Source organism: Zea mays, chromosome 2, assembly GCF_902167145.1.
Source record: "Zea mays cultivar B73 chromosome 2, Zm-B73-REFERENCE-NAM-5.0, whole genome shotgun sequence".
Taxonomy (NCBI): domain Eukaryota; kingdom Viridiplantae; phylum Streptophyta; class Magnoliopsida; order Poales; family Poaceae; genus Zea; species Zea mays.
Genome location: NC_050097.1, coordinates 175,253,097 through 175,264,372, shown reverse-complemented (window position 1 = coordinate 175,264,372; position 11,276 = coordinate 175,253,097). Strand labels below are relative to the sequence as shown.

Below are 11,276 nucleotides of genomic sequence, written 5' to 3'. Positions count from 1 at the left end.
CCCAAACACCGCTGAAGAGAGACTGTGGACTGTGGAGAGAGCTTCCACTGGACTGCAAGCTGCTGCTGCCCCTCTCGTTGAAGAGATCTCGTCGAAAGCCCTCTCGGTCTCTCCCGCGGTCCCGCCCCGTGCCGTGCCCGTGCCCTTTCTCCCAATGGCCGCCTCCTCCGACGAACCGTAGCGCCGCGGACAACCAGCAGGTCGCTTGGTTCCAGATCCCCACTCAGACACGTCACATCGCATGGCGGCGAACGCGGCGCAGCAGGACCCGCGCGGCCAACGGCGGCTCTGCGGCGGGGGCGGGGGCGGGGCCACGGCGTGCGTGCGCCCACGCGCCTGGTGCTGCTCCTTCTCCTTCTCCGGCGTGCCCGACAGCCCCGACCTCCGCCCGCTCCCCTCCTCGGCCGCGTCCCCGCCGGCGGGGAGGAAGTTGCCGCCCAAGTCCCCCTCGGCGGCGTCATTCTATGGCTCGCCGACTTCATACAGGCTAGCGGGCCTCATCGACCCGCGCCGCATCCTCTCACCCGGCCGCGTCTCCCCTATCGATCACGACGGCGCGGTCCCGCCGCCCCTCCCGCTCCCTCCGCCGCCGCCGCCGGCTGCGGCCGCCGCTGACGATTCGGCAGTTGTGATCCCCGCAGAGCGGCTGGCGTCGGCATTGCCATCTGCCACGGTGGCGCCGTCGCTGGTCGCCGTGCGGGAGGAGGCAGACGCGGCTGGGATGCTCGATCTGAGGTTGTTGCTGCGGGGGGCACACGGGAGGTGCGTCCTCATGGAGCTCGACTCCAGCGTGCTGTGCGGCTGTAGCGACTTCTTCGCCGCCATGGCCCCGCGCGAGGATGCTGCTGGCGCTGGTGGGAAGAGGCTCGAGGTGGACGGGGTGGAGAATTTGGATGCTTTCTGCGCCGCTGTGGAGCTCATGTACAATCCTGATCCAATAGGGTGTCTTGCAGCTGCTGGTGTGTCAAGGGCCATAGATGTGCTTGAGGTGAGGCAGACGAATTGCTGGCCTCTCTTATTTGTTTGTTACGTTCTCGATGCTTCTTGTTCATAATTTCATATGACACTAGTGAGACAGCGTGTGATGTTTTGATTCAGTTACTGACCAGTCAGATTTCACTGTGTAGTGTGTACCAGACTGGCAATTAAGCGGTGTTGCCAGTAAAATGTTTGTCCCTTCATGGTATTTGTGGTTTTCTTAATGCCACATTGCCTGGTATTAAGGATGGTGTGCAGTAGCCTTGCTATATGTTCCCAGTCTTAATAGTCCTTCTGTGAACAACTGCAAGTGGTGTTACTTTGTTGGTATAAATGAAGTAATTAGATTAGATGCGTTAAATATTTTAGGACAATATATGTAATACATGCTATTGGCATCCTATTGGTGTTTATCTAGTACACTTTCGTCAAAATCAATTGACTCCAAATTTATGCTAGTTGCCACATTAAATGCTTTTAACTCTCAAATATTTTGACATGTAAATCATGCAGCGTGAATTGCTCCATCCATAAAAGAACTGATTATTTTTAGTTTAAGTGTGTGCAGTCAAAGTTTTAAAACTCTGACCACTAATTTCCATTAAAGTATCAAGATTATCTCATGAAAATGTTACAAATAGATCTGTGATGAAAAACACTGTTAAATTACTATTTCCAATGGCTTTCCGGAATACAAACACTTAGAAAAATAATGGATCAAGCCATGTATTTGATAGCATGTCCTTTTGCAAAGAACAGAGCCAGAAGTTATTTACTACAGATATAATTTCTTTTCCAACATTTCTACTATGGAATATGGATAATGTAGTACTAGTATCTCAAGCACTTTAGAATCTAGGCACAAGTGTCATGCTCTAGAACAACAACATATATGTTAGCGTTTTCAGATATCCATTATTGTTCTATGGTCCATGAGTCTCTCCAAGTAGCCGTTATTATTTCCAATATCCGTATAACACCTTTGTAAGGCTAATAGCTTCTAAGTAGCCGTTGTTGTTGCATTGCCATTTCTCTATGTAGAACCACCATAATTTCACTCCCGAATCAGTGTTTTCTGCTCTGTCAATGTTATCTGGTCGTCTGATCAATCATGATTACTCAGGCTAAACGGTCCTAAAACTTTGAATCGACACTGCAACTCGATTAGAGCAATAAGACATCTAGTGCTATGATTTTGTTGATGGTCGACTAGTTGGACAATGTAAGCTGGGCTGCAGGCTAGTCACTGGGCCATTTGGATTTCTTTATTTTGGCCCAATAGGGTTTCCTTCACATGCACAACTTCACATCTGAGTGGACGCTGATCCCTTCCCATATCCATCGCACAGCTGCCAGCCGTTAGGAAGCTCGTGTATCTGGGAAAAGCAGAACTGCAGCACTTTCAGTTGCTACCGCACTGTTCTCTGCCTGCTGTGGTCTTTTTGCAAATACAGATCTAAGTTATATATTTGAATTAGATTTGTGTCGAACCATGGAACTATAATTGTAAGGGCACTAACATCTCTCCTTTTCTATTAACTTTTTTAATCAGGCTACATCAATGTCGATTACGCTCAACTTTACTAAACGATGCTCTGTTTTGAAATGTAGGTATGCTCCTCTATCATGTTCAGCAAGGGAATCAAATCATGTTTGACATACATAGAAGCTGTTCCCTGGAATGAAAACGAAGAGGAGAAGCTGAAGAACCTCTTTGCAAGATTCACTTTTGACGAAGCAATGTCCCAGGATATACTGGCAAGATTGCGTCCGCACAACTGGAAAAGCTCAGATGACCTCACTATACAGCTTATTCAATCTGTCACTGGAAGCACCAGCACTGTGGCAAGAAAAGACATGCAATCTTTGGTAAATGGTCTTCTAAGCAAAAGTTCAGTCTATCAAAAGGACTCTTCAGGGCTAAACAAGGAGAGTCTGTACCAGATATGTTATTCATGTCTTGAGTCACTGGTTGATCTCTTTGAAGAGGCCAGAGAACCAACAGATTATACAGGTCAGATTCTTGTAGTTAGAGGGAGTAAACCACTGATTGAGCGAGTCTCTAGGCAAACAGAGAACCTCAGTTGGCTCTTGGATATTCTAGTAAACAATGACATTGCAGAAGAATTTGTAGAACTGTGGGCGAAGCAAGACAGGCTCATTAGGATGCACGAACAAGCGTCAGCGATGGTCAGGTATGAGCTAAGCCGAATATCAGCCGCTGTGTTCATTGCACTTGGTAAAGGAAAAGTTCAGTGTCGTGGCAATGTACGAAGCCTCGTCTTTCGTGGATGGTTCAGCACGATGTTGTTGGATTTTGGCTGGCTTCAGCGCTGCCCCAAAGGTCTAGACCTAAGATCACTGGAGGAGAATCTAGGGCGAGGCATTTTAACCCTCCCTCTGAGGCAGCAGCAATGTTTGTTTGAAGAATGGTTCCAGTTCTATTCGACCAAAGGTGCTGAGTGTCCGAACCTTATTAGGGCTTTCCAGGTATGGTGGAGAAGGTCTTTCGTTAGATCGTCGGTAGAACCTCAAAGGTAAGCTTTTTTCTTGATGTACTAGTATGTGTTGTGTGTATGATTTGTAAGATTGGAGCTAAATGTTTTGTTTACTTTAGCTCTTCCCATTGTATGTGTATAGTTGGGTGAATTTGTTTGAGGATAGCAGCTGTGATGTACAGTTTATCGCAGATGGTATGGTTCTTAAATCAATAAAACTCTATCCGGTCTTATGTCGAACTTTTGTAGTAAAATATATGCTAATCTATCTAACCAAATAGAAAAAATGTTTATTTCATCTATCGAACCAAACAGCCTGCATAGATATCTATATCCTAAGATCTACTTATGATCATCCACCCTTGCCATCAAACCAACTACACCCTAAGCATTCTTGAAAGCATGTCATGTGACTAAACAAGCTGATCCTTCTTTTCCTCCATGTTGCTGCCATTGGCAAGCTTTGATTTGTCGGTCTCAATGGTCTGCAGCTCACCGCAAGCCACGAACTTGATGGTCTCCTTCCTTAACGTGAGGTAGATCACAGCACAAACGTAGATCAGCATAAGAGGGAACACGACAATGCCAATGAGAATGTTAGCATAGATTTGCAGTGAATTGTGGAGGATCCAGCCAACAAATTTTGAGCTGAGGAAGTAGATGTTTATCCCAATAATAACAAAACCGAGAATCCATGAGAACCCAATAATCTGCATGTGATCAATGTATATGCACAATTAGTTAAGGAACTAATTTGTGCTTTTAAAACAAAAAAGAACTGTTAGTTGCAACCGACTTTTGCACTTACAAATATAGAGTTTTTATGTTGGCCCATCGTGCTGCTACTACTGCTAAACTTGAGGAGAGGGATGAGAGCAAATGGCAGCTCAAAAGACAGTATCATCTGCACAAAATTTACAGCAAGTCAGCCAGACCAATCGCCAGAAGGATTTTCTATATACAATCACGAGTTTAAGCCAATGAATTTGCTATTAGTTCATACAATTAAACTACCGATAAGTTGTATTTACAGATCCTGTAAATGATGCTTATGTAATTGAACAGACAATAATCGATGCACCAGAAGGTGGAACAACTGTACCGATGCAATGATGACGAGGCGGCCCGCACCGCTGGATCCGCCGATGATGGCGACGATTAAGCTTGGTATAATGGCAATGCTGCGAGTCATCAGGTTCCTCAGCCACTGTCTCATCTTGATGTCCAAGAAACCCTGAGCAAGGAGCCAAACACATGCAAACCGTGCTTCAAGTATAACAATCTGTGTACAAGTATGTAAATGTTGGAAAGAATATGATATTATAATCTGTTAGTTTAACGATGATTGCTGGCTAGGACAAATACAGATCCTCTATGCATCTTCAACAGGCCAAGAAGCGCTACCTGCATGATGTATTGCCCAGCGTAAGTACCAGTGATGGAAGAGCTTATTCCACAAGCCAAGAGAGCCACACCATACACAACCGCACTGCTGTTGCCTAGCACATTCTGAAATGAAAAATAAGCTGGCAATTAATTAAAACTCTCTGGTAGTAAACAGAGCCCCAGAGCTAGTGAGTAGTGACCAGGCAGTAAAATCAGTAATACCCTCAGGAGGAAGGACGAGGAGTCCAAGGTGATGTCACTGCATTTTGCAGAGTCATCTGGTGAGACGTTGCTGGAGTTACAGACAGTTCCAGAGACAGAGATGATGCATATGTTGATGATTAGTGCCACGAACATCGCTACACCACTTTCAAGAAGGAAGAACCTGCAAGCATCCTGAAATGCAAACGAGCGAACAGATGTGCCCTGATTGATTTGTAGCCATTTTTTCTCAGCTGTGGAATGCGAGAATGTAAGCTGAATTGTTTCTGAATTCTGAATCCGTTTGATTATATATACTCACATTGATTCCTCTTACTGATGACGGAGTGTTCCTTGACAGTACCAGGGCAGAGTGCAAGAATAGATTGTGCCTGTAATTAAATTAGGGAAAAGATTATTCATACTGAGAAGGAGATACAGTATCTGACAAAATACCTAGACTAAAAAATAGCGACATGATAAGAACTACAATCATAAAGTAATGGAGTTTTAGAACATAAACTTATGACCGCATGTAGCTGTAAAAAGATTTCAAGCTGCTTCTACCCAAAACAAAATCTCATAGAAAGTAAAAAACATACACGCAAATATTTTGAATGCTCGATTTCTTACGGCATCACAAGAGCCCCAAGAAGGGCTATAGTGTCTCCAGTGGCGCCCGGCCCACTCAGACTGGGGATGAATAGCCCGTGGATGACCTCTTCTGCAGGAGGCTTCACTATGCTCATCTCTATGAAGAAGCATGCTGCCATAACGAACACCAATAGGCCGACCAAAAGTTCCAGCTTCCTAACCTAGGTAAATGTACAAAACAAAGACGAAACGTCAGCTTATATGCATTGATCCATCACTACTTCATTCCTCATAAGCATTTCTATATAAACATCAAGGACAGAGTCATCCCACATAAATTCTCATGATGGATCATTTCATCTAGGCCAACTCCTCAAACCAAACACGACTAAAGAATAGGACAAGTGTTTGTGAGAACATTCGTAAAAACACTTTTATATGAATAGTATGGCTATAAAATGATTACCCCATATTTTTGCAGTCCAAGGAGAAGAAGTGTGCTTGAGCCAGTGATAAGAACCCCCACCCACAAAGGCACGTGGAACAAGATGTTGAAAGCAAAAGCTGTCCCTATAACTGAAAAATGATAACATTAGTAAGAAGCAAACGCTCAAAGAATATGAATGGAAACTGATTGAGTTCTCTATACCAGAAAAAAAAAGTTTGTCCATTAATTTGTATTATTTTGTTTTACAGGAATAAACATTGGACCAACTGAATTGAAAAATAAGCAAGAAGGATAAATCTGTTATTTTAGCTTTGGCATTAAGAAATGATCTCAACCTTCTGGGATATCTGCAGCAATCACAGCTAACTCTGCTAGCAGCCATAGGCAGATTCTCACCCATGCTGGATATTCCGTCTTGCATAGCTCGGCAAGATGCCGCCCTGAGACAGTGAACAGCCATCAATTCCAATCGACGTAAGAGAGTGGGCTCTTACGCATCATATGTACTAGTTGCCTATAAAGTACCTGTCACTACTCCAAGATTAGCAGATAGTGACTGAATAATTAGCGCGAAGATGAGGCCAATCAAGGTCACCCAGAGGAGCTACAGATGAGGGAATTAAAAACAAATGATGAAAATGAGCAAAGTAGTTAGTTTTGGCTTGTATTATGCAAGGAATGTTACTTGCTAGGGTGAATGGCGTGATTTAACAAATATCTGAATGTGTACCTCATATCTATGATCTGCGCCAGCTTGCAAATCTGTCCCCACTGTTCAAACTTGACAAGCATCAATAGTGTGCGATACATAGAGCAAAAAGAGAGAGAATGGTACGGAGCGTACAGTTTCCGGGATCAAGGTAGGCCAAACACACCATAAACCCTGGTCCAACGTGGTACAAGAACCTTTTCCATGCTGGGCCCTGTGTTTCACAGCACCATGGAATTAGCAAGCATACAATTGAAAGAAGCATGACACCTGAATATTAAATTGTTTGTTTTAACCTCTAGAGTCGATGGGACAGGTAGAAGTCGCCTAATACAAGAGAAATGCTACTCGGTTACAACATTCCAATTGACTCTAACTCTAAATGATCTGAACAAATGCAGCTATATTTTGTTTTATCTTTAACCCCTAAGCACAGTTGTTTTCTAATCTACCCCAAAGGAATCTTGGACAAGTAAGACCATAGCCTATGTACAACATATTCTAACATCCATCCAACCATAACTTGCACAAGTCAAAATTGTGCCTGAATGAAGCCAACTTCTGCATAGGCAGTGCCTTAATAAAGCCATCTGCAACTTGATCCTTGCAAATACTACCTCCGTGCTCAAATATTTGTCGTTCGCTAATTCATTTTTGAACAAAAAAGCGACAAATAATTCAGCTGTCATCTTAGTCATTTGGTGGTTGTGGAAACATCAGAACGCTTGTGTCTTCGAGGGGCAGTCTTCGTGTGCCCAGCAGCTGTTGCAGTTCATCCAGGATGACGCCGTTAATGGAGTCGTTGGGTTGGCAGCCATTTGGCCTGAGTAGTAGTTGTAGGATAGTTCTTTCTTATGGCAGTTTTTATGTTTCTTTGTTTTCGTCCTTCGTAAGGAGGCTTGTTTTGTATTGATGACTGTTGGTCTATTTTGGACCTCTCTTCTTCTTAATATAACTCTCCTCTCCTGCGCGTTCTAGAAAAAAAGAACGGATAAAGTATAATTTTGACCTCAAAAGTCCTTGAGCTACTCCTCTCACAAAATAAAAATCAAATTCAATATGTTTCATATGGTCGTGAAACCTTGAATATATTGCAAGATAGGTAGCTCTAATGTTATCGCACTAGATCCTTGCAGCAGGAGGACAAGGAACCATTTGTTCCTCTAAAAATGGTTAGATCTACAACAACTCTACCATGGCATTAGCTATGGCTTCATATTTAGCTTTACCGCTTGATCTAGAGACTACGGGTTGCTTGCAAGCTATTCAAGATACTAGATTTGTGCCAAGATATATTGCAACGTCTCTTGTTCAGTGTCGCGAAAGGGCCTCTAGCGTAATAGTTAAGGCTTGCGAGTAGCACCTCCAGATCCTGGGTTCGATCCCCCTCAGGGGTGAATTTTGGGCTTGGTTAAAAAATCTTCTCGCTATGTTATGCCCGCTCCCTGGTTACATCCTGCGCGCTACCCTCCGGTTGGGCAGTTGTAGAGTGGACGATGACGGCCCGCTAGTGATGGGGTCAGGTTCAGGATTTTCTCGGCCGGGACCATGTTTCAGTCTCTTCTCAATATAATACCAGGAGGAGGACGGTTTTTCCCTCCCCGGCCGAGTTTTTTTGTTGAGTGTCTATCATGGACAAATTTAGGGGTGTTTATCGGGGTCGGCAAATCTTTTAGTAAAACAATGTTAAAGTTCATGAAAATCTATACCATAAAGCAAAGCTGCACTTGATGACCCCGACAATATTTTCGGCTAGATTCGCAACTGGTGTCTATCATTTAGTCACATACACAATCTACATCAGAGAAGGCAACCACAAGCGTGGAGAGAAACTTCACACTTTTAAGACTATATCCAACAGTGAACCTGATATATCTGAGAATCCTCTTCACTGTAGTCCAATGATCAGTAGTGGGTGCATGCAAGAATTGACACGCCGTATTGGCTGAAAAACACAAATGGGTTGTGTCGAAGTCAAACACCATAAAGCACCAATAATGCTTTTGTATCATGGTGCATCCTCTGACTCTAGTATTTCACCTTACCAATTCTTAACTTTTTAGAAGTACTAAGCATAGTTGTAACAGGCTTGCAATTCATCATTCCAACTCTACCAGGCAAATATTAAGCACACTTAATCTGAGAAAAGTAAATACCATCACAAGGGCACGATGAGCACTAGTAGGCCATTGAAGTTATTGCACATGGATTTGTTTGAACCTACCTCTTACACAAGCATAGGAGGATACACATATGGTTTTATAATTATGGATGACTCCTCAACATTCACATGGGTATTCTATCCCAATGATAAAAGTGAAGTCTTAAACATCTTCAAATAATTTATCAAGAGAAGTGAAAGTGAGTTTGAGTTGAAAATTAAGAAAATGGGAAGTGACAATGGAAATGAGTTTACAGACTCACAAAGGTTTCTAGTACGCTTAGTTATTCTAGATGCTAAGGATGAAAGTTATCCAAGTAACACTTCAAGTGGTATACATGTTGGTGTTGCAAAGGTACATCCTTTAAACCTTAGCATCATACATGTTCATGTACCCTGCAATCGGAATTCTGCTACTATGTGCAATGGCCGTAGGCATTTCCACAAACATGCGGAGCGCACGTCCCAGTTTTGCTGAATGCTGGCCACGGAACTACGCAATGTGCGGATTGAAAAACAACCAGTGTTGCCGATACGAACGTATCGATGCACTGAAGCTGACGGACGCGTCGTTTACCTTCGGCGCAGCGGGGGCCTCGCTCCCTATCGGTCCGGTGAGCGCCCCGACGTCGACCACCACTGCCGCGGGCACCTGCGCGGCGTCCATGGATTGATCCACTCACGGCAGGGGCAGGGTCCCAGAAGAGGGCGATGATGGAGCAGCTAGCCTCGTACGATCGGAGCGTGGCCGGGGATCGGGGGGTGTGCAGCTAACTCTCCGACGCTGAGAGCAAGATCGATCTCAGGGACTCCGTGCTCCATCTCCCCTGGAGAATTCTCGAACTAAATAGCCAAGTTGCCGCGGCCGCGCCTGGCGGTGGCGGAACGTGTATAGAGCAGCGCGCCCCCCCGCCGTCGCGTGACGCCGAGGCGGGAGCGCGAGCCGCACGCGCTGTCGGGGCTGACGGGGACATGCGCGGTTGTCGCGGGAGTTCGCGCAGTTGGGGACGAGGGCTAACGTCACTCGGCATAGCGTGCCCTTCGTGCGTGCTCGGCTCGTAAAGGCGCATGTACCGATGTACGCACGCGGATCGTCGGCGTTTGCGCTCCGCCGATGGATGCTGCAGGGACTGCATGCGCCGCGAGGTGCGAGCAGCTGTCATGCTTGCATGTTTAACCGGCTCCACGGTGATGAATGTTCAAGTCAAGACCCTTTTTTTCGAATGTAGGGCATTTTTCCTATGAAATGAAAGTGCTTTTTATATATATTGTGCATGTTTTCTTAGTGTGTTTGGGTTATTTGGACTAAATTTTAGTCTCTATATTTTATTCTATTTTAATCCCTAAATTACTAAATATAGAAACGAAAATAAAGTTTTAGTTTCAGTATTTAGGGTCTGTTTGGTTGGGCTGTGGCTGTGAAAAAAGCTGCTGTGGGCTGTGAGCTATGAATAAAGCTACTGTGGCTGTGAACTGCTAAAACCTAAAAACCGTTTGGTGGAAACCATTAAAAGTCGCCAAAAATTCTTCCATATATATTTTCACAGTTCCACCTGAAAGCTGCTAAAAGCAGGTCCAGAGTTGCTTTCAATTTTGCACTACAAGAAAGTCGGCTTTTAGAAAAAGCTGCTTTTCAGATTCAGCCCTTTGGTTTGACTTTTGGCTTTTAGGAGGCAAAAGCCAAAGCCAAAAGTCAAACCAAACACACCCTTAATAATTTAGAGAGACTAAAAATTAGTCACTAGAAACCAAACACCACTTACAGTTCACCTGAAATTCCTATGTTTAGAGTAACCTTAAGGGCTAGTTTGGGAACTCCATTTTCTGAAGGAATCCTTATTTTTCCAAAGGAAAATGAACTAATTTCCCTAGAAAAATGGAAATCCTTTAGCAAAATGGGGTTCCCAAACTAAGAGCATCTCCAAGAGCTCTCTAGAAAATGACTTCTGAAAATCAGTTTAAGGGGCATCTAAAAAATTAGTGGGGTAGATTTTAATCATTTCTCCAACAGATCTCTTAAAACGACAGATTGTTTCTGAGAGCCTAAAACCCCCTCATTTGTAGCAAATGAGAGAGTTTTAAGGGTTATGAAAAAGTTAGGAGCGTTTTAGGAGAACTGTTGGAGACACGTTTTGTGTTTTTTCCAAAAAACTTAATTTAGGAGAGACTTCTAAAAAACTCTTGGAGATGCTCTAACACTAAGACTATATGCATTGTTTCCCTTCCTTCTCCCCTCCCCTTCGATAGTGGCTATAGGGCTGTAAAAAAATGTCGTGCGTCCGGCCTGCAAGTTGGTTGAAG

The 11,276-nt window shown here is 44.2% G+C and overlaps 2 protein-coding genes across 4 annotated transcripts; one reads left to right on the top strand and one right to left on the bottom strand.

Annotated features, from left to right (window-relative positions):
* The first annotated feature begins 24 nt into the window (after positions 1 to 24).
* LOC100192523 (uncharacterized) lies at positions 25 to 5,399 on the top strand. Of its 2 annotated transcripts, XM_008668869.4 has the most exons (3): positions 26 to 988; positions 2,590 to 3,515; positions 4,542 to 5,399. In XM_008668869.4, exons 1-3 carry the CDS (start codon positions 242 to 244, stop codon positions 4,546 to 4,548), a joined length of 1,680 nt encoding a protein of 559 aa, XP_008667091.1. In that variant the 5' UTR covers positions 26 to 241; the 3' UTR covers positions 4,549 to 5,399. The 2 variants fall into 2 exon arrangements, with proteins under 2 accessions (NP_001354406.1, XP_008667091.1); NM_001367477.1 differs by lacking the exon at positions 4,542 to 5,399 and having other exon boundaries at positions 25 to 988; positions 2,590 to 3,716.
* LOC103647319 (metal transporter Nramp1) lies at positions 3,665 to 10,118 on the bottom strand. 2 transcript variants are annotated; one of them, XM_008671862.4, is made up of 13 exons: positions 9,553 to 10,118; positions 6,950 to 7,028; positions 6,836 to 6,876; positions 6,631 to 6,709; positions 6,441 to 6,545; positions 6,124 to 6,233; positions 5,697 to 5,878; positions 5,386 to 5,455; positions 5,085 to 5,258; positions 4,881 to 4,985; positions 4,579 to 4,758; positions 4,285 to 4,380; positions 3,665 to 4,186 (listed from the first exon to the last, which is right to left on the bottom strand). In XM_008671862.4, the coding sequence occupies exons 1-13, from the start codon at positions 9,640 to 9,642 to the stop codon at positions 3,890 to 3,892; spliced, it is 1,608 nt and encodes a 535-aa protein (XP_008670084.1). In that variant the 5' UTR covers positions 9,643 to 10,118; the 3' UTR covers positions 3,665 to 3,889. The 2 variants fall into 2 exon arrangements, with proteins under 2 accessions (XP_008670084.1, XP_008670085.1); XM_008671863.2 differs by having other exon boundaries at positions 4,579 to 4,710; positions 9,553 to 10,117.
* Between the last annotated feature and the right edge of the window lie 1,158 nt (positions 10,119 to 11,276).

Coding starts and splice junctions, on each gene's coding strand:
- LOC100192523 (XM_008668869.4), top strand. CDS start 242: ATGGCGGCGAACGCGGCGCAGCAGGACCCGCGCGGCCAACGGCGGCTC. Junction 989..2,589: donor GGGCCATAGATGTGCTTGAG/GTGAGGCAGACG, acceptor TTTGAAATGTAG/GTATGCTCCTCTATCATGTT.
- LOC103647319 (XM_008671862.4), bottom strand. CDS start 9,642: ATGGACGCCGCGCAGGTGCCCGCGGCAGTGGTGGTCGACGTCGGGGCG. Junction 6,877..6,949: donor CTACCTTGATCCCGGAAACT/GTACGCTCCGTA, acceptor AAGTTTGAACAG/TGGGGACAGATTTGCAAGCT. Junction 5,456..5,696: donor CTTGGGGCTCTTGTGATGCC/GTAAGAAATCGA, acceptor ATTTAATTACAG/GCACAATCTATTCTTGCACT.